Genomic DNA, 22,554 nt, shown 5'->3' with positions numbered 1-22,554 from the left:
GTGCCGATGTTTGCCCGTTGATAAATTCATAGTGATTATTGAACTGTTGGCCATGGCTATTATTGATGACAACAGATATATAAATCTTGATAATCTGAAAAATAAAGAAGCTATTCAGCCACAAATTACATTAGGTAAGGACCAACTTTCCTTAGTATTATTTCCTTTAGGCCTCCTTTGGTTTGGAGGAATTTTGTAGGATTTTCATAGGATAGGATTTCTATAGGAAAAATTCCTTCAGAGCTCTTTGGTTTGTAGGAATGAAATCCTATTCCTATGAAGGAATTCTTCCTATCCTCCACATTTCATAGGAAAATAAACATTAGCCTAGACTCAATGGAAAAAATCCTATGATGTGAATCAAAGGGCATCTCAATTTCTATTCCTATGCATAGGATTTGAGATGCATGTCATCTCATTTCCTATGACTTTCCTATTCCTATGATTTTTCAATTCTATGAACCAAAGGAGGCCTTAATATTTTCGTTGGTACTGGTAGGTGCCATTAAAAATCTTTGTTATGTTTGACACCACTTCACTTATTTACAAGGTCATGTAGAGTATGCTTTTGCATAAAAGCTCAATAGACACATTTTATTTCGTACAATTAGTCATACCCTTCTTCACTTGCAATATGTGAAGTCTCACTATTTCCAAACAAGACATGTTCAAATTTCCTTTAGTCCGTATAGCCCCCATGCATGGTCAATTGTTATAATTCTATTTGCTTTTAATTAATTGTTTCCTTTATTTATTTTGGATTACTACTATTGAACAGTTGAGCATCATGGTTGTATCAAATTTTATTTAAACTTGGTGTGTTCAAAATTCTCGCAACAACACACGGGGTGTCATCTAGTTTAGGAAGTGAGGGAGTACAACTGATTTTATATCACCCAAAAAAGAAAAACTGGTTTTATATAAGAGCGAAAACCTCAATGACACTCGCATGGAAGGGACGACGATCCCTTTGAGTGGCTCTCCGAAGTGCCCCCTTATCACTCTTGCATTTGTTTTCCCCATTTTATTCTGACATCGGCTGCTTAACTTCGACCGTCCGATCCTTATCACTCCTGCACACGCACCCTCCGCTCCTTCCCACTCGCCACGCCGCCGTATCGCCCCGCGCCGCGTCGCCGTCGTCGTTCGCCGGCCATTCGACTCGCTCCCTCGCCCACGCTGCCACCTCTCCACCCTTAGACCGCCTCCTTCGAGGCCTGCTCGCGTCGCTCCCCCGCCCACCGACGCACGGCCACTGTCAGTGTTCGCGCCGGCTTCTCGTTACGGCCAGCCATTCCGTCTGCTCCGTGCCCTTGTGGTTGTTCGCCAACTTGCAGGATTGCGGCGGAAAACCCTCGTTTATTCGTAAGCTTGGTTTCACTTCTCACTATTTTTTTATGTGCTGTCTTCTGTGTCCCAGAGAAATAAAATCCATTTTTGTAGGTTCCAAGTTCCAACCAGTCCGTATAGGCATGTCAATTGTCAGATTTCAGCTTAAATTGTTGCACCCTTACATTCTTCTAAAATTTGAACTGATAAAGTTCTACTGGAATTTAGATATATCGAGCCAACATGCAAGTACATAGGTGTTTTTCTCGTTTGATTACCTAGCTCGCTTTCGGTTATTGTTTCCCAAAAATTTGTGCGCACTCAAAATTAATCTTGCTTCCTCAGCTTTATGAGTGCGAGGCAGTGTTTTTAAGAGCACTGTCATGGCGTCTCCTGCTTCTGTTACCAACCTGGGGAGCAACGGAAGGCCTGGCCCACTGCCGACAGCGGCAGTGAGGAGAGGGCACTTGGTTTCAAGGATCAGTTTCACGGGTTTTGACGGTGTCCGGAGGTGGCCATGTGCACCTGGAAGACTATGTAGATGTATGGTCATAACTAACTTGATCGATGAGAAGGGAGCTCAGTTCTCATCAAGAGTAAGTGTGAACGTTAAAGCTGATGATGACAGTGATCTTCTTTCAAAGCCCCCGCAGAGGCCAGTCCGGCTGAATGGGCCACCAGCAAGCATGGATACAGCAACAACATCAGCACCTGCCAGGAAGCCAGCAGGCGTAACATTGCAAGACCGAGAGAAGGTCCGAGAGTCATTGGATGAGGTGTTGGAGAAGGCAGAGAAACTTGAGGCCTCGAGCTCCAGAAATGTGGATGGTGAGAACCATGCATTGAGACAGAATGATGTGGCAAAGCCTAATAGTTCAGTGCCAATAGTGGTGGAGGAAGGCTCGAATTCCAAAAGGACAAAAACACTAAAGAGTGTATGGAGAAAGGGGAACCCTGTGCCCACTGTACATAAGGTGATTAGAGACCGTCCACGCACTGAAACTAGGGATCAGTCCATATCTGCTGCTGAACCTTCAGTATCATCTCCATCAAAACTAGCACCTCACCTACAAACAAGACCTTCTGTAGCACCACCACCTCGTCGCCCTGTCAAAGCTGACACATCAAAGGAGAAAAAAGGACCCATCCTGATCGACAAATTTGCTTCCAAGAGACCAATGGTTGATCCAGCTGTAGCTGAGGCACTGGTAGACCCTGTCAAGCCAGTACGCGGTCCACCAGCCAAAGCGAAGGATAATCGTCATAAAAAAATTATTACACCAGCTGGTCCCCGCCGACGTATGTCAAATGATGATCGATCAGTTGATGACGACGCTCCAGTGCGCAAGGGAAGGAGGTGGAGCAAGGCAAAACGTAGGGCTGCCAGGCTTGAGGCTTTAGAAGCTGAAGAGCCTGTTAGGGTTGAGATCCTTGAAGTTGGTGAAGAAGGTATGGATATTGACGAACTAGCATATCAACTGGCAGTTGGCGAATCAGAAATTCTGCGCTTTTTATCAGTGAGAGGAGCAATGCTTGACAACGTTCAGACTCTTGATAAAGATTTGGTTAAGATGGTTTGCATGGAATATGAAGTTGAAGTACTGGAAAGTGTTCCGGTGAGAGTGGAAGAGATGGCAAAGAAGAATGAGTTCCTTGATGAGGAGGATTTGGATAAACTGGAAGTAAGGCCTCCCATTGTAACTATCATGGGTCATGTTGATCATGGGAAGGTACCACGTGTTATATAAATTTTAAGACTTAATTATTCTGACCACTGTTTGACATTTCTACTTCTGTTTGCAGACTACTCTTTTGGATTATATACGCAAGAGCAAGGTAAATTGGTAATAGCTTATCCTTGGCATGTCCTTTGTCTGTGACATGGGGTAGACATGTTATTGTTGGCATTCATACACGGTAACAACCATTTACAAAGAATTGTATGTCTAACCAAAGTGACATACAGGTGGTGGCATCTGAAGCTGGTGGAATAACACAAGGAATTGGAGCATATCAGGTTCTTGTGCCAGTTGATGGAAACCCTCAGGCTTGTGTTTTTCTTGATACTCCAGGGCATGAGGTATAGCAATATATATTATTTTCGTATATTTTTCTCACTTTCGCATGTCATATTACTCTTCCTAATCATTGACACAACAGGCGTTTGGTGCAATGAGAGCTCGAGGAGCAAAGGTAACTGATATCTGTATCATTGTTGTGTCTGCGGATGATGGCGTTCAGCCACAAACAAATGAGGCAATTGCGCATGCAAAGGCAGCCAGAGTCCCTGTTGTAATAGCTATAAATAAGGTCTATTTTCTAGCCACTCTCTTTCTTACTTGCAACAATTCAATTTATTTTCCCCTTTCTCATATTTCAGTCACCTCATATGCAAGCAGGTGGACAAGGAGGGAGCTAATCCAGAACGAGTCATGCAAGAGCTTTCCCAGATAGGACTTATGCCAGAGATGTGGGGTGGTGACACCCCGATGGTTCAGGTTGTTTATTGGCACACTCTGGAAAAAGGAAGTTCCTTACCGTAGCCACTTATTACCTATCTTGAGCTGATTTAGTTGTGATATCTGTCAGATAAGTGCTCTTAAGGGAGAGAATGTTGATGAGCTATTAGAGACTGTCATGCTTGTTGCTGAGGTATACTTTTGGTTAGACTTTCTTTTTTGCTTTTTGTTGTAGTTCCCTTTTGACTTGCTTTTGTTGCGAACTTGAAGTTGCTAGAATTAAAAGCCAATCCTCATAGAAATGCAAAGGGTACGGTTATTGAAGCATGTCTTGACAAGGCTAAAGGACCTCTTGCCACCCTAGTCGTACAGAATGGAACCTTGAATAAGGGCGATATTCTTGTTTGTGGTGAAGCTTTTGGAAAGGTTTGTTTCTTTATTTCCTACTTGCTGCACATGATTTCATTCAGTATATGGACTGGACTAGCCTTGCATTTGAAAAACAGAAGCTAGCACATATAATTGACATTAGCTAGCACATGTAATTGTGGGCCAATTGCTGTATAACATGGCACGGGTATTATGGCAGATCCGTGCAATGTATGATGATCGTGGAAGCCTTGTAGACCAAGCAGCGCCATCCAACGCCGTGCAGGTTTTTCCTCTTTCCTATTTCCGCCATTCATTTTCCTGTGATTCCTTTTTAGTCCATTTTATAATTCTGTCATATTTGTGACAAAGGATTCTATTACATTCAATTTTATTTCCCCGAAATCTAGTAATATCGTGTGATATTCTGTATCTTTCATGGAGAGCTAACTTTTTATTAGATCAAAATATATATGTAACTTGAATGGTGATGCTAGGCATTGGCCAGGCGACTGAATCGGTCGACCGGCCGCCTAGGAAGCCATCTGACCCCCCCCCCCCCCTCCCCCAGCACCACTCATAGCAGCGCGCGTCCACGTTCGCAGCACCGCCATCAGGTCTCGCAGCACCGCTTGTCCCGGGCTCACAGCAGCGCTGTACAGCTTGCTTCAATGGGTGAGGAGGAGGATGGGGCTTGCAGAACGGCTGTCCCTCGCGCAGCCATAGGCAGTGCTTTTCTTCCTCGTTGCGTCCGCTTGAGGTGGTACATGGAGGCCACCAGTTGGGCAGCGGCGCTTGGGCATACCATGTCCGCTTGCTGTGAGGAGAAGCCCATGGGCGGGAGGTAGGAGATGGGTGAAAGAGAGAGAGGCGAGAGAACAGGTCGGGGAGAGAGGCGAGTCGTTGAGAAGTTTCTGGAGAAGGGGGTAAGGGAGAGAGAAAGCGGTGTGGAGGGTCCACGAGGGACACGTGGCGAGCGCACGGGTGGGACGACATGAGCATGTGATCGCCCCACCAACGGGAATCGTTTTCCTAACTTAAGCATGCCACAGATTTCCATCATTCAGTTGCAGTGTTACCCTTTTGAAAAGTGTACTTGTGTATTCGTAAAACAAATTCTCAAAGAAACATCATACATGTGCAATCTTTTAGAATACATGTTCTTGCAATTTTTTCTGCAGAAGTAAGACCATTTTTCTACTGTACACAACAACAAAAGAACAATTTGTACCCATTTATTTGTTATCCAAGTTTTTCTGTGCAATTTTTTTGCAAGTGCACATATTAAAACATCTATTGATTTTTTTTCAAATATTTTGTAGATGTGGTAGTGGTACTTCAGGGAGCACTTGCACCTGGGTGCACATGTCTATTGTTGATATGTTACTGCTTGATTCATTTTCTTTTTCATTTCTATGTGATTGAACAAATATAACTTTGATGCCTTTCACATGGGAAGAGAGCGTCTTGTAGTGTAAGAAATACATTGGTACATGAGTGGCTCTCTGTTAAAAGATGGAAATTCCATTGGAATAAGAAACCTGGATCTTGATAGGTGGTGTATGTTAAGCTTCATGCACTAGCCAACACAACCAAAAGTCCGAACTGATGGAAAGGGCTCGGCAATCCACATATACACTTCAACACCCCCTCTCACGTGTGACGCGGAAAGTCAACACGTGGATAGACTCGGAGGTATGGCTCAAGAGGGCTATACGTGGACACAAAGGGGGGAATGGCAATATTTAGATAAATTGTGAAAGCCAGGACTTGAACTCAAGACCTTAGCTCTGCTACCATGTTAAGCTTCATGCACTAACCAACGCAACTAAAAGTCCAAGCTGATGTAAAGGGCCAGGTAATCCACATATATACTTCAACAATTGAGAGCATCAGCTTTGCTATACTTTGCTTGGTTAGTAGTTTGTTCTACTTTAACTGTTTAGTGAATGGCAAGTGGTTAAATGCCTGGTGACTTGTGGCTTACCGCTTACCTAGTTTTAAATCGTTGCGATTGAAAGCCAGGTCTTGAACTCAAGACCTTAGCTCTGCTACCATGTTAAGCTTCATGCACTAACCAACGCAACCAAAAGTCCGAGCTGATGTAAAGGGCCAGGTAATCCACATATATACTTCAACAATTGAGAGCATCAGCTTTGCTATACTTTGCTTGGTTAGTAGTTTGTTCTACTTTAACTGTTTAGTGAATGGCAAGTGGTTAAATGCCTGGTGACTTGTGGCTTACCGCTTACCTAGTTTTAAATCGTTGCGATTGAAAGCCAGGACTTGAACTCAAGACCTTAGCTCTGCTACCATGTTAAGCTTCATGCACTAACCAACGCAACCAAAAGTCCGAGCTGATGTAAAGGGCCAGGTAATCCACATATATACTTCAACAATTGAGAGCATCAGCTTTGCTATACTTTGCTTGGTTAGTAGTTTGTTCTACTTTAACTGTTTAGTGAATGGCAAGTGGTTAAATGCCTGGTGACTTGTGGCTTACCGCTTACCTAGTTTTAAATCGTTGCGATTGAAATGTAGGAAGTTATTTTGTGGCGCTCCTGGACGCTTCTAAGCAGTACAACAGAATGAAAATGAACTCAAGAAAGTTAAGTGTATATTTTCCAAGAAATGGTTAAACTATATTGGGAAAGCTTTAACTTTTCTTTGGTTAACGAAATCGGAACATGAATCTCCTATTTATATGGACATTAATTACCAACTAAAACTTATTGTTAGCGTAAAAGAAAATGACCACGGTAGCCATGGTGTTATTGTCTAGGGAGTAGGAGAGATACCAGTTTTTCAAAGTGAAGAGAGAATAGTTAGTATGTATTTCTAACTAGAAATGATACGAGAGATGAGAGGACATATCATTTATGCAAGACCCAGGCTTTATATTCTGAAAGAAGGTCGCAGAAGTATTGGCTTTATTATATTTTGAAATGAAGGCTGTAGGGCTTATGATTTGTACAGTATAGTATTTTATGAAGGATCAAAGACGTCGACTAGAGGCGATGAATAGGTGACTACAAATTTGAACTTTCTTAGTTCATTTAAGGACTGCGGAACTATAAGTTCTCTGAAATGCTATTAAATGAATCAACCTATGATACGGCAACACTTGCAACAAGGATAAACATGATAAGCAAGCAAGTAACACTCAAAGCAATTAACAAAGCTCGGGGACGAAATAACCGAAGTGATGGGGTTTTGGTTGATGTATCCCAAAGCTTAGGTGGACTCTAATGGAGAGATGCGGCCACTAAGTACCCCAACGGCATTAAGTACCTTCTTGTCGAGCCTCGACAGACCAAGCCCTAGCTCATCACTAAGATGTAGGTCTTGAGGTGGAAATCCACAACCTTGGAAGCTTCCGCGCGACCCCAAATCGTCTAGAGATCCTCACGATCCCAAGAGAAACAAATTTCACACAGAACTCAACTGGGAATCAAATTTGGCTTGGTGGAGTCATAGGTTGGGGCTCCTCTTTCTTTTTTCTTCAAATATCTCAAGGATGTAGGGCACAAGTGGAGGAGCTAGCAACCTTCGGAGTTCAACAATGGAGAAGAGAGAGTGTTCAAAGCCGTGGGCCTTCAGGAAACAAGGGACACCTTATATAGTGGCCCACTAAAACCTGACTGTTACCCAGTTCTGCGACACACAATGTAGTCTCTGGGCTTCACCAGAGTTTTGGGCTGAGCTCCAGGCAATTATCTGGGCGAGTCCAGTTGCTCCTGGACTCGCCCAAACCCTCACCCGGAGTTTGGGGCCAACACGGAGTCCCATCCAGAATGTGTGGGTTAATATGCAAGCGAGCCCATAACCTCCTGGGCTCACCCGGAGACCCCAAATTTGTTGTTTTTGCTGAGAGCTACTCTGACATCCAAATGCTCTGAAATTTGGCATGGACATCACATACTCAGGCATCTTTCTTCACAAAAAATCTGATTTTTTAAAATTTATTTAATACTAGCAAAAATGCCCGTGCGTTGCAATGGCAGAAAACACCGGTTCCTATGATTCTGCAGGATCAAGAAACTATGTCGTTGGATGACAGTTGCTGATGACCAAAAAAATGATGGATCATTTGATCAGGACACGAGGTATGATTTTCAACTAAATTGAGAACGAACATGAAAGATGAATCATGCATAAATTACCTCCATGTTATAATGGAACCTGCGTCAGCAACCTTGTTAGCTTGTGTTCGACAAATCCAATCTACTGGGTAGTATTTTTCCAGCCCCTACTACTTGCTCATCTCGTCTAATCTTGGAAGCTCACGGGAGTCCTTAGGTCATACGCCAGATCTCAATTGGAATCAATCATAATAAGAATGATGATCTTGCGAATAGGAATCTATAGAAAATATGCCCGTGCGTTGCAACGGGAGAACAAACACATAAAGCTTGTTTGGACATGATTGAGATCTCAAGCAAATGATAGACCCTGCTTTACCTATATTGATAAATCATACACTTCGCATTTATCCATCCCAATACATGGTTTGTTCGGAAGTTTTTGAGCAAGTAGTTAGAAATGGCTCCGCTTCGCTCCGCTCTCCTACCTAGCTCCGCCTAGCCCTCCCCTTCCGCCAACCTCGCCGGCGTCCCCTGCAAGCCCTTGCCCCGATGCCACCTAGCCTTCCTCCTCCACCAGCCTCGCCGTCGCTCCCCCACCCCCAAGCCTGCGGCCATGGCGTCCTCTGGTGCTGACCCTGTCGACCGCCGAGCGACCCTCTCCGGCGAGCGCGTGTCCTCCGGTGACCGCTGTCTCGACTCGGGGAGCGAGTCCTCCGCCCGCTCGTACAACGACGTCGCCCGGACTCTGCCTCCGCCCCCCGCGCCTCCGATGACGGCTGCCCCAAGCCACGCGGTGGAACCAAGCAGGCGGCTTGCCAAGACCCGCCTCGGCCCACGCTCGGAGGTGCACCGCTTCACCAATGGTGCTACGGTCGACGCCGACGGCTTCCAACAGCCGAGGCGACACAACCGCCGCCGCCCCCGCCCGGCTGTCACGCCCAGCCCTCCGCCGCCCAGCCCCTCCCCTGAGGAGGTCACCGGTCTCTGCTTTCGCTGCCTGGACCACCGCCATCGCGTGCGCGACTGCACCAATGACATCTGGTGCAGACGCTGCCTCACCTCCGGCCACGACTCCCGCTCCTGCGATGGTCTGCGCCCCGGGAACAGCAGGGGCCACGCCAGCCCACCGCCTCGTTGCCGCGTCGCCCCAGCCACACCTCCCCCTCCTCCCGCTGTCCAGATGGTCCTTGCACCCGCGCCGCGCTCCCCGGAGCCCGTGCGAGTCATCATGGCGCACTCGGTTGAGATGGAGGAGGCCGAGCAGGTGCTTGCCTGCGCAATGGTGGCCTCCATCATCGGCAACAGGCCATCCGTGTCTACGGCCGAGGTGTCCGACCTGCTCATCAGCGCGCTCGAGCTCTCGACTTCACGGTCCACGAGCACCACCCCGAGGATTTCCTTATCCTCTTCTCCTCCCACACTACCAAGCGCCGCCTTGACGGCGACCACTTCATCAACTCTCCACGCTTCTCCCTTTCGCTCCGGCCATGGAGCAAGCTCGCCCATGCCGGCTCTGGCGTGTTCGAGTACCGCGTTGAGATAGAACTCTGCGGCATTCCAGCCCAAGCCTGGCACCTGTCAACGGTGGAGCACATCTTGGGGGAGAGTTGCTGGATCGAGCGTCTGCATCCTCGCACGCGCTCGCGGGACGACCTGGCCACCTTCCGGCTATCTGGCCGCACGCACGACCCCGCCCACATCCGTCGCGCCACCATCCTCGAGATCGTCGAGCAGATTCCCTCGCGCATATGCTCCGAAGCGCCGACCATCAGGACGCTCACGTTCCCCATCTCCGTTGTGATCACGCGCGCCGACATGATCCAGCCCCCCTCCACCGGGTTCCGGGCCGGCGACGACCGCGACAGGAGTGGCGCCGGTAACCCACCAGGCCCAGACCAAGGACCTGTCCGTGGACGCCCGCCGACGCGGCCGTAAGCGACGGAGGACCGATCCGCAGCCAAGCGGGCGCGCGGATGGCATGGCCGTCGATTCGCTGGGCTGGCATGCCGGCGACCGTCCCGGCCGCATTAACGGGGTGAACACGGCCACCTCTTGGCCCACTCCGGCCGGCGCGGTGGCGCGGCCGCCTGCGTCCACCACGAGGAATGACATGCTGCCATGGCCAGGTCAGCAGGGGCCCACCCAATCTTGTCGTCGTTCCAGAAAAAGAAAAAGCAAGAGGAGGCAAAGGCACACTTTTGGCATGGACCAGGCGCGCAAAGCTGCGACCGCCACAGGAGATGCCAGGGTCGGGGCCACCACGACTGCTGGCGAGATGTCATTGGCTGCAGGGCCATCAGAAGCCTCCAGAGATTCAAACCCCGCCCCAACCCCCGAGCCCGAGGAGGATCCCGCTGGGCCAACTGCTGGCTCACATGATCCGATGGCTTGTCGAGACCTGGCCGCCCTGAGCGAGGTGCCAGACTCGCAGCCTGAGGAGCCAGCCGAGCAGACCGGCCTGTCGTGACAAAGCGATGCTTTGCACACGTCCTCCCCGCCAGCGAGGCAGGGCGCACGCGCTGACCAGTCCACGCGGCCCCACCCCCGCGACGCGCCAGGCGGGGAGATGCGAGAGGCCACCACCCCTGCCCGCTCGCCAGGCCCTGATGCTGAAGGACCGCCCTCGCCGCCCTCCCCACCAAGAAACCCCATCGCAGCTGATGGGCCGCCGACCCCACCCTCCCCATCAAGAGGCCCTAGTACAATTTTGCAATGGGGTTAGGCCCAGCATGCGACGCCAGGAAGGCCCAACAACGACCCCACCACACCAGCAACCTCCGCGGCCGCATGCACCACCCCTAGTCCGCGTCCAACTGCGCCTAATCGCTACGCTTCTCCGCCCATCACTCTTCGCCGCACTCGTGGCCGCGCCGCGCCGCAACGATCGTGGACGTTGGGCGAATTCCTTGCCGCCGCCACTAAGCAGGTATGTGCGGCGCTACCGACACCTGGGAAACGGCCGTGTCGCCCGCTTAACTTCTCCCCTCGACGCGGGCGCTCGACATCTGCCACCACTGCGGGGCCACCGCCTACCGCCGAGCGAAGGGCGCAGGTGCAACTTCTCCGCACGCTGGGGATCGTGGGCATCAACCAGAAGATAACAGCGGCCGAGATGAAGACTTATGAGGGAATGTTCGCGGTGCCCATCCCGTTGACGGTGATCAAGGCCATCGCAACCCTGGTTGATCGTGAGATCCCAGCGTGCCTCGCTGCGACTGCTTCAGGGAGTGGATCGCAATCCTCCTGTCCATGGCTAGCACCCGTGTCATGCTCAACGGGGAACCCGGCCCGCCAATCTGGCACCGTTGCGGGCTGCGCCAAGGAGACCCTGTATCATCCCAGCTCTTCATGCTTGCCGTCGACACCCTCGGTCGCCTCATGCGGCGCGCCCTCCAAGATGGCATTCTGCAACAGCTACATCCTCGCCGCGACATCCCGGCTATCTCACTCTATGCTGACGACGTGATGCTATTTTGCAACGCCACACTCGGGGATGTCGACGCAGTCAAAGGGATTCTTCACCTGTTCGGCACGGCCTCTGGCCTACAGGTGAACTATGCCAAAAGCTCAGCCACAATTCTTCATGGCACCGATGAGACCGCAGCATTGATAGAGCAGCTGGGATGCCCGGTTGCAGACCTTCCTATCAAATACCTCGGCATCCCGCTGGCGACGCGGCGCCCCTCTGTTGCCATGTTGCAACCCCTTGTCGACTCGGTGGCTGGGCAACTTGTGGCTGGGCAACTTCCAGCGTGGAAGGCGTGGCTGATGAATAGAGCCGGGCGGCTGACCATGGTGAGATCGGTGCTAAGTGCCATACTCGTCCATCAAATGCTGGCACTAGCGCTCCCAAGAAACCCTGCGACAAAATCGAAAGGATCCAGTGAGGGTTCCTCTGGGCGGGACGCGCGGCTGCAAACGGGGACACTGCCACGTCAACTGGCGACATGTTTGTCGTCCGATCGAATATGGCGGGCTCGGAGTTCGCGACCTGGAGCGCGCCGGGCTGGCGCTGCGCTTGCGCTGGCTCTGGTTTGCCCGCACGGACAACGAGCGCGCGTGGCAGGGCCTAGACCTGCAGTTCACCGCCGAGGAGCAAGCCCTTTTCTTCGCATCCACATCCATGGTGCTTGGAGACGGCTCGACTGCCCTTTTCTAGGAGGACCGATGGCTGCACGGCAATCCATCCGAGAGATCGCGCCCCTGCTCTACGAGTGTATCCCCAAGCGACGCCACAAGTCGACAACTGTGGTTGCCGGCCTCGCCGGGAACGCTGGGCACGCGACATTCATGGCACCCTCGGGGTCCACGAGATCGGGCAATACCTGCTGCTGTGGCAGGACGTGATGTGCACTGCACTCTCCAACGAGCCGGACAAGCTGCGCTGGAAATGGTCTGCAAACGGGACTTACTCCACGCAGTCATGCTACTTGGCCACTTTCCAGGGATCGAATGCACCACCCCCGCTGCCTCCTTTGCGACCAAGCGCCTGAGACGATCCAACACCTGCTGCTTGCGTGCCCCTTTGCCCGTCAGACATGGCACGCAACCCTGACATGGCTACGCATCCCGGCCCCTGTCCCGGAGCACGAGGCCAACCTCATGGACTGGTGGCTGCGCGCGAAGGAGGCCACGCCACTAGGATTGCACAAAGCCCTGCAGTCCGTCGCCCTACTAGTGCCGTGGATGCTCTGGAAGCATAGAAATGATTGTGTCTTCGAGCAAGCGAGACCATCGCCCGAACAGATCCTGGACAAGATCAAAGCAGAGATCAGCTCCTGGGCCACAGCAGGGGCCCAAGGACTCGGGGTCGTGTTGCCGCAATCATGGGATGTCCACTGATCCTAGTACCTGCTATGTAATTCCAGCCTCCTAGGAGGATTGTACTTGTACACCCCACCTTTTCAATGAAATGAAACGCGAAGGCCTTTTGCGTTTTCTCGAAAAAAAAATACATGGTTTGTTCGATGATCTAAAATGGTGAAACCAGGCCAGACAGAACTGTGCATGGTTACGAATTAAATCATACTTTGCTCAAGGAACGTGAACTCGGCCTTGATAGGGATCCAACATTATTGGAGGAGCATTGAGGATAATGCCCTGCTTTACACCAGAGAGTCCTCCTCATGAGTTGGTGACGGGTGCCAAAGACGGGCTTCTCCATGTCAGCACGATACGTCCCTTGCCTATGATTCCACCCTTGTTTTATTTTTGATCTTTTAACCAACAAATTCCATACCTTCCACTAACTTGTATATTTTGGAATGTGTCTTTTTTGAGAGAGAGAGAGAGAGCAGCCGCCTAAGGCCCAGCCCAGCCGCACCTTGCCTAACCTAGCCCGATCGAACCCCTCGCTCCTCTCTCCTGATCGATTCGATCCCTTTCTCCCACCTTACGCCGTCAGGGGAGGCGCCGCAGGCGCGTGCCTGATCCCCGGCACCCGCCGGCTCTGCCGGCTACGCCCGACCTCGGCGAGGCTGCATCGCTCTCGGCCTCGCTCTTCCTCGCCTCACCTCTGTGCTCCCCCTCTCTTGCTGCATCAGGCCACTCGGCCCGAGTCGCTCTGCCTCCGTCCCTATGACGTCCGTGGCCACCGCCGCCGGAACGGCACCCTGCACGGCGCCGCTGCACCTCTTGCTCTCGATGTCGTCTGCTGCACCAAGCCGCCACCTCGTCTGAAATGCACTGCCCCTCCTTTCTTCATTCTTCTCTCCCTCATATTCATGTCTCCTTTCTGCACAGGAGTCGTGGATGCCATGGATCCGCCCAAGAATCCACGCTCCGGCCTTCCTCGTCCCCACCAGTGACTGCCGCCTGCCTCTGGATCCGACTCCCCAACCCCTGCCGTGCACGGATCGGTCCCTGCAAGCTCTAGCCCCTGCCGCTTCCCTCGAAAAGTGCAGGGTCTTTTTTGTAAGAATGAAACATTTTTTCTCACTTAAAAAGGGACTGCGGGTTGAATTCCCAGAAATAGAGGCTCTTTTCTGCAAAAACACCAATGGCGTACAACTAAAAGCAATAAGCGCTTTATTATTAGGGAAAGATTTATAACAATTTTTTTGTTCACTCTAGGGCTCATCTGAGCCTGATAGAGGCAAAGGTGTCCCGTCTTTCGATGAGATAGTGGCTATCGTTTTCGAGGAAGTCGACTTTGACGATCCGGCTATCGTTAAAGATCTCAGCATACTTGCTATCTATGTCAGCGTCCCCTTCGACAGTCAGGATCTCGCTCTTCTGGAAGTTTACTTTCAGTCCAGACATGAGCTCGAATATGTATAAGAGGAGCTTCAGATTTAATGCCTTTTCCACATCATGCTCGAGACAAATGATCGTGTCATCTGCGTATTGCAGAACTGCCACCCCATTCGGGACAAGATCAGATGCTAGCCCAGTTAGGAGGCCATTTTGCTGCGCTTTACGGATCATCTTGTTGAGACATTCTACAGCTAGGTTAAACAGAAAGGGGGAGTGGGGGTCTCCTTGGCGCACCCCTTTAGCACTTTGAAAATATGGCCCCACTGAGTTATTAAGTTTGATACTAACAGTACCATTGTATAGGATTTTTTTCACCCACCCACACCAGGTTTCGTTGAACCCCCTCATTCTGTGGCAATCCAACAGAAACTCCCAGTTAACCTTGTCGTATGCTTTCTCGAAGTCGAGCTTAAGCACCACCCCTACTTTTTTCTTGACATGGGTGTAATTGAGGAGCTCATGTAAAGTCATAATTCCATCCATAATGTTCCTCCCTTTCACAAAAGCATTTTGTGACAAACTTATCAGCTTGTCAGCTTATTTTTCTACTCTCCGATCCATAGTCTTAGTAATCAGTTTATATGGGCACCTAAGGAGACAGATAGGTCGAAATTGCTGGATACGATCCGCACCTGACACTTTAGGGAGAAGAGTAATCACCCCATAGTTAAGGCGCTGCACGTCAAGCGTTCCAGCATGGAAGTGGCTGAACAGCTGCATGATGTCATTTTTAACAATGCTCCAGCAATGTTGATAAAACTCCGCAGGAATGTTATCGGGGCCAGGTGCTCTATTAACATCCATTGCAAACAAGGCCTCTTTCACCTCCTCTTCTGAGAAGGCTCTAGTCAGATCAATATTATCCTCTTGAGTAAGTTTTTCTGATTCATCCCACGAGCCAGGATCCATGTGAAACAAGTTGCCTGGGGCTGGGCCGAATAGGGTTTTATAAAACTCTGTGGCATGTGAGATAAGGTTATCAGTACCTTCTATCTCAACATCACCATATTTATGTGGTGCACTTCAACATCACTCACCCCGTGTACCTTGCCACACGCCACGACGTCGATGCCTGGCGATGGCACGATAGGTTTGGCCACATGTCCTTCAACATGCTGAGATGCATGTCTCGCAACAAGATGGTGTGTGGGCTGCCAGAGCTGGAGCATGTGGACTATCTCTGCGATGTCTTCATCACCACCAAGCATCGACACATTCCCTTCCCCAAGAAAGGCGAACTTCAGGGTTGAAGGACGCCTTGGCCTCGTCCATGGCTACGTGTGCGGGCCTATCATCCCCGCAACCCACGGCAACCACAGCGGTTGTCGCTATTTCCTGCTATTGGTTGATGACTGCACCCGCTGCATGTGGGTAGTCCTCCTAGCAGGAAAATGGGATGCTGCTGCTTCAATTCAACGAGTCCAAGCGGCAGCTGAAGCAGAGTGTGGCCGTCCACTCCATGTCTTCCGTACCGACAACGGCGGCGAATTCACCTCGCTGGAGTTTGCACACCATTGCGAGGAGCAAAGTGTGCAAGCCAGTTCACGGCTCCCTACTCCCCACAGCAGAATGGAGTAATGGAACGCCGGAATTGGATGGTCATCACCACTGCTCGTGCCCTGCTGAAACAAAGGAAACTGTCAGCAGAATTTTGGGGGGAGGCGGTCACAACTGCATATGCCCTGTTGAACCGAACCCCTACCAAAAGTCTGGCTGGCATGACGCCATTTGAGGCATGGCACGGGAGGAAGCCCGCTGTCCAGCATGTGTGCACCTTTATGTGCATGGTGTATGTCAAGGATGTGCGATCGCAAGCTTGATGACTGCAGCTCCGCCATGCTCTTCATTGGCTACGACAAGAGCGTCTAGGGCTATTGCGCATACGATCCAGTGAATAAGCGTGTCCATATCACCCGTGAAGAGGCCAGCTGGGATTGGGCGGCTGGCAGCTCGGACACACCGTGCAGTGACTTCATCATTGGGGGGGCGCGCGGGGGGGGGGGGGGGGGACTTCCCTTCATCCTGCACCGTGAACAGCCAACTTCAGCATGCTGCCAGCGACACCAAGCCAAGCAGCCTGAGTTCATGTCACCACCACCCAATGACAACAAGCGGCTGGACGCAGTTCATGATGTCACACCGTTGCGCTACCGTGCCATTGAAAATGTGATCGGCAGGGCACCTGTTCCTGGACAGGCAGCACGTTAGCTTGTCGACGACACACTGTACCTTGCGCCTGAAGGAGAGCCGAGCTCCTTTGCTGAGGTTGAGCGTGAGCTTGCATGGCGTGCAGCCAGGAAGGAAGAAATAGACGCCCTGGACCAGAACAATACCTGGAAGCTTGTGGACCTACCACACGGTCATCACCCTGTTGGCCTGCGTTAGGTATTCAAATTGAAGAACAATGAGACCGGCGCTGTTGTCAAACACAAGGCAAGGCTCATCGCCAAAGGGTACGTGCAGCAGCCCGGGATCGACTTCAATGAAGTCTTCGCCTCTGTTGCACCCCTCGTGTCTGTTCGCCTTCTTATCTCACTAGCTGCCCATGAGGGGTGGGCCGTCCACCACATGGACGTAAAATCTGCATTTCTAAATGGAGCGTTGGAGGAGGAGGTCTATGTGTCGCAGACGCCTGGGTTCATCGTCACCGGGCAGGATAGCAAGGTGCTGCGCCTGAAGGTGTTATATGACTGCGTCAAGCCCCACATGCATGGAATGCGTGCCTCGGCGCCATGCTGAAGACCCTTGGTTTTGAGCCGAGCGCCCATGAGCACACTGTTTATGGACGCGGGCATGGCAGTGTGCGCCTGCTCATTAGCGTCTATGTCGACGATCTGGTGACCACCAGATCAGACCGTGATGAGATCACCCAAGTCCTGAAAGAAATGAAGGAATTCCTGATGAGTGATCTTGTGCTCCTCTCCTTCTACCTAGGGTACACTGTGTTCAGCCCCAGCCCCAGCCCCCCTCTGCTTCTCTACTTCAACCTATTTCTAACAATACAAGAAACACTCATGTGTATCAAAAATCACCAGGCAACGAGGGATGGCGATTAGCCCAGCGACGACATTGTAACTGGCTTTTTGTTTGGATGCGCGTAGCTGGTGATCGTTCGCCAGGGCCAGGATGGCAAGCGAACGGTGGTGAGGTGGCAGTTTTTACTGCGTTTGGGGGGGTGGGGGGTGGCAGTTTTTAGAAACTGCCATGGCAGTTCTTTCCTTGTATGGCATTTTTCCTTTTTCCCTGGGTCTTTTTTTGCGAAAACTGCTATCCTTCGGATGGAGATCGTGTGGCTCAGAGGTAGTTCGCTGGCAAAACGTTCCTGGGGAACGTCAGCCAGCTAAGATTACCGTTTTGTTTTGTTTTCTCTCTCTTTTTTTTTTAACAGAGAAGCCAACAGCCGATGAACCGTAACAAAGACCAAACTGAGCAACCCGGCGGTGGATCAAGTCGCGGTCAAGCCAGGCGACATGGCAGCGGAGAAAATCGGGTCAGGCGGCGACCAAAACAGGTTGCGCGGTGGTCGAATCGGGGCGGCAGCGGCCAACGTAGATCATAGCGTGGGGGGCCATCGTGGATTCGGAAGCGCAGGTGCGAGGAGACATGGCGGCGGGCCTAGACGAGGTGGGTGGCGACCAGGGCCAAGGCAGACAACCAGACTGTATGGGGAGGCAGTGGCGTCGATGTGATGGAGGTGGGCATGGTGGAGATGGGTATGAGGGGCAGCAGCAGCCGGCGTGATGGAGAGAAGCTGGCGTGGCGGGAGAGAAGGGAGCAGCAGCAGCCGGTAGGAGGACGGCGCCACGGCATGCTGGAAGGATCAAAGCAAGAGTTGCACGCGTGAAAAATTTGACCTAGGCTCTAATACCATCTTAGGAAATATGCAACCTGTAGTTCCTGGGGAAAATGGCCAGTATATAAACATGTATGAGTGGTAAATATGCAGGAAGCCCCTCGATACTACGGGGAAAATATGCAGGCCATGCATGAAACATAATATAACTCTACCAATAAGCACCTTAATTTTGTGTTTCTTTATGTTTAACAGATTATTGGCTTGAACAATGTACCCCTTGCTGGTGACGAATTTGAGTCTGTTGATGACCTTGATGTTGCACGTGAAAGGGCAAATGCGCGTGCCGATGCAATGAGAATTGAAAGGATAAATGCGAAAGCTGGGGAAGGAAAAGTCACTCTCTCATCCATTGCAGCTTCCATTTCATCTGGGAATCAAGTAGGGATTGATACTCATGGGTTAAATGTCATACTTAAAGTTGATTTTCAGGTATGCACATTGCTTATAAACATCTGGTTTGAATCTTGTTGTTGCCCACTCTTTCTTTCTAAGTAACTTGATCATGATAGGGTTCAATTGAGGCCATTAGGCAAGCCATTCAAGCGCTGCCTCAAGAAAATGTCTCTTTGAGATTCCTACTTCAAGCTCCAGGAGACGTTAGCCTCAGTGATGTTGATCTGGCTGTTGCTTCGGAAGGAATTGTATTTGGTTTTAATGTCAAAGCTCCAGGGTCAGTTAAGAAATATGCTAAGCAGAAAAGTGTAGAGATTCGATTGTACAAAGTGATCTATGATTTGATAGATGATTTACGCAATGCCATGGAAGGGCTTCTTGACCTTGCTGAGGTAAACAGGCTGTCATTTTTGTACTTTTAAGCCAGTTGCGTAGAAAGCGTCTGAAAAGTCATTGAGGCGTTGTCCTAATTGAGAGGTCAAAAGGTTCTTTGTTTTTGTTGGGATACCATCCATTGAAAGGAATACTTACTCCTAACATCGTAACTGGGTACTTTGGCAATATACTCTGAAGTTAATATTAGTTTCTGTTATTTCGAATGATCATCCTAATATATCTTTCTTTGTCAGGAGGAGGTACCACTCGGTTCAGCCAAAGTTCGAGCTGTTTTCAGTAGTGGCAGTGGAAAGGCAGCGGGTTGCATGGTTACTACAGGGAAAGTTGTGGAAGGCTGCAATGTTCGGGTTCTTCATAAAGGAAAAGAAGTTTATGTGGGTACACTTGATTCCTTGAGACGGGTGAAAGAAACTGTGAAGGAGGTATGCAAAATATGCATGAACCCATAGCATTTGGATGCAGTTTACCTTACCCCCCCCCCCCCCCCCCACACACACACACAAATAAACCCATGTCAATTAGTTGCGTCATTATTTGTTATCTTCTTTCACTCACTCATTGTTGCTGCTGAAACTAGACTTAGTCTGCTGATTTCTTCTTTTTCAATAGGTTGGTGCAGGGCTAGAATGTGGTATTGGGGTAGATGACTTCGACGATTGGGAGGAAGGTGACGTCCTTGAGGCATTCAACACCGTGAAGAAGGCAAGAACGCTCGAGGAAGCCTCTGCGACTGTGACTGCTGCTCTCAAGGGTGCAGGCGTCCAGGTGTAGATGTTGCAAAGCTGATAAGCGAAGCAGCCATTTTTTCTTTCGGCGTCGAAGCTGGAGTGCGTTGGCCACATTCCCTAAGAATGACACTCAGGTACTTGAAAGACAGAACCTATACATGCCACATGACGTGCCTGCGTTGCTGCCGGGAGCCTGCCTGTGCTGGACCGTATTGTATCCGCCTCTCAAAGCTGCATGTGCTACTGTATGTTGATGTACATAGAGAAGATTACATCTGCTGTTTTTAGTTTGCCTCTAACAGGTAGGGGGGGGGGGGGGGGGGGGGGGCGGTTCTAGTTTTATACCGCTTGACTTCTTGAGACAAGCTGTAACCTGCAACGTTGAGGCCGCATCATTTTCCGATCATCATTCGTCATCCTCTTCGTGCTTCGTGAAAGGAAATGAGTTTGGTCATGTCAGAATTTCCTTGTTAAAAACCAGGAATTCAGAATGTATGTTGTAGAATTCTTGGCAAATCATTGGCCTGGTCTTCACGAATTGAAGATGGATGTTAGAAAGAACACAAACACGAGGAAAAAAACTCGATGAGAACAAGATTCATGTTCAAAATCTCCTTCGCATAACCAACAAAAGAATAGGGAAAGCCACTTGAATTCCTAGAGGAATCTTGAATTCCTAGAGGAATCTTGTCCGGGGGGTGGTCTAGAACTCCTACCGAGTCTTGTCTACAAGGGGCAGCCCAGACCTGGCCATGGGCCGCCCGACCTGACCCGGCCCGGCCCGACCTTGTCCACGGGCCGGGCTTGGGCCTAGATTTCAAGCCCGACGGGGCCTGTCATATCCATGCATTAACGAAGAGGCCCGGCTCAAGGCCCGGCAGGATTTTAGCATGATGGCTGGGCTCAGGCCTGATTTTTAGGCCCGACGGCCGGGTCGGGTCGGGCTCAGGCCAGGTTTTTTTGCATCGGGCTTTAGTAGGCCCGACCCGATAGATGGCCAGGTATAGGACAGACCTTTAACCCACTTTAGGGGATAATCAAAGCTGATATGGAGAAAATTTTAGGTGGCCCGATCTTCACCATTGGAGGTAGATTCATAGGTGAGCATGAAGACCAAGGGGAAACCAAGGGAAAAAGAACAAGAGGTAGTTCATCCCCAAATCCAAAGATATGGTGCTCTTGAGAGGTAGTTGACGGTGTTATGGCTCGAGGGTGCCTCGTCATACGAGAAGTTGGCTCGGACCCCCTAGGTCGGTTTTTGTCCTAAGTCGTCTATCGGCCCACGGGCCCATGAAGAGAAGGTTCTAGAAGACTTGGAGTATACGTTAAGGATACCGATGTCCACGAGGACTCCTCTGCTACCTTTACCGACTAGGACATGTAAACCTAGACCCCGGTACCATAGAGATGATACTAAATCCCTCAATCATTATTGTGCACCCATGTATTCAATCAATAAACACGAGCTTGAAGTAGGGTCTAACCTCCACCGTGAATGCCTGAACCTGGGTAAACCCTCAATTTTTCCATCTGATCTACTCGTCTGGCCAGAGTACCCTATCGAGGGATCTGCCGGATAATACTCCAACAGTGGCGCGCTGGGCACATGTTGCGCTAGGAGAACCCAGATATCAGATGGGATCTACAATTCACACCAGCGTCTTTATGCCATGGTTGATGTTGGCGTTCGATACGATGACTTGCGATTCAACGGGACATCTCGAGCTCGTCGAAACCTTTGTTGTCGTTCAGATTGTCTACTTCAGCAATCTGGAGTTCATCACTGACTCACGCGGCGAGCTCGTCCTCGACGGCATGGTTTCTATTTAGGCCAAGGAGAGGCCAGAAACCTTCATCAACCGACCCACCTCCCACATCATGGCCAACGTCAATATGTTGCATGATGTCTTTGAGGAACCCGGTGATATCGAGGACCTCGACGATGAAATGGCTGATTCGACTGAAAGCTGCCCGGAAGCAATCCCACTATCATCACCACTCTACCTGCAGCACGCAAATCAACATATGAATGCTACATGGTGGACACAGATGCCTCACGAACAACCACCACCACCGAGGTTGAGACCAAATCCGAGGAGGAGAACGAGTTGATTACAACCATCGGCCAAGCACTCCCCAGACATCAAGACGGTGAACGTGATTTTCCACATGGGTGAATCCAGAGAGCATATAAGCTTGATGACAAAGTGGTCTATGCCATGAAGCGAGTAGTACCGTATTTCCTCGACTGGTCGGATCAACCAATCTCCTTCCACCAAAGCGATCATCTTTCCTAGACAGGCCGGATCAACCAATCTCCTTCCACCAAAGCGATCATCTGTGCATCATTCCCCATCCAGGAAACACTACAAAAAAAAGAAAATCCGTGATGATACGCGTTTGTCACAGTAGGTCATGTTCTCTGTCACCCATGTACATTCATGACGTTTTTCTGACAAAATCAAGATAGTCATACCCTTGCTGCCGGGGATGTGTTCCATGACAATAATCAATTTATCATCACAGAAGTGTCCACTTTCATGATGGTAAATGGTGCGTCATGGAAATGTTTCATCCACTAAAAAATTTGCTCTATTCAGTGACAAAAACCCTGGCGATGAAACATGAACGGTAGCCTAAAATCATCTTCTGTGACTGTAGCGCCCAAGATGAGATTCTATCCC

General features: G+C 50.2%; 1 protein-coding gene across 1 annotated transcript; it reads left to right on the top strand.

Moving 5' to 3' along the window:
• Positions 1–993: 993 nt before the first annotated feature.
• Positions 994–20,157, top strand: LOC123154632 (translation initiation factor IF-2, chloroplastic). The gene is made up of 13 exons (XM_044573317.1): positions 994–1,365; positions 1,675–3,059; positions 3,133–3,165; positions 3,296–3,409; positions 3,490–3,639; positions 3,729–3,827; positions 3,919–3,981; positions 4,059–4,214; positions 4,378–4,443; positions 18,546–18,782; positions 18,863–19,138; positions 19,376–19,564; positions 19,752–20,157. The coding sequence occupies exons 2-13, from the start codon at positions 1,713–1,715 to the stop codon at positions 19,911–19,913; spliced, it is 2,892 nt and encodes a 963-aa protein (XP_044429252.1). The 5' UTR covers positions 994–1,365; positions 1,675–1,712; the 3' UTR covers positions 19,914–20,157.
• Positions 20,158–22,554: the final 2,397 nt, after the last annotated feature.

Source organism: Triticum aestivum, chromosome 7A (genome assembly GCF_018294505.1).
Source record: "Triticum aestivum cultivar Chinese Spring chromosome 7A, IWGSC CS RefSeq v2.1, whole genome shotgun sequence".
Taxonomy (NCBI): domain Eukaryota; kingdom Viridiplantae; phylum Streptophyta; class Magnoliopsida; order Poales; family Poaceae; genus Triticum; species Triticum aestivum.
The sequence above is the reverse complement of the archived record's forward strand: the minus strand, read 5'-3'. Positions and strand labels throughout refer to the sequence as shown.

Coding starts and splice junctions, on each gene's coding strand:
- LOC123154632 (XM_044573317.1), top strand. CDS start 1,713: ATGGCGTCTCCTGCTTCTGTTACCAACCTGGGGAGCAACGGAAGGCCT. Junction 3,410..3,489: donor TTGATACTCCAGGGCATGAG/GTATAGCAATAT, acceptor TTGACACAACAG/GCGTTTGGTGCAATGAGAGC. Junction 3,982..4,058: donor CTGTCATGCTTGTTGCTGAG/GTATACTTTTGG, acceptor GCGAACTTGAAG/TTGCTAGAATTAAAAGCCAA.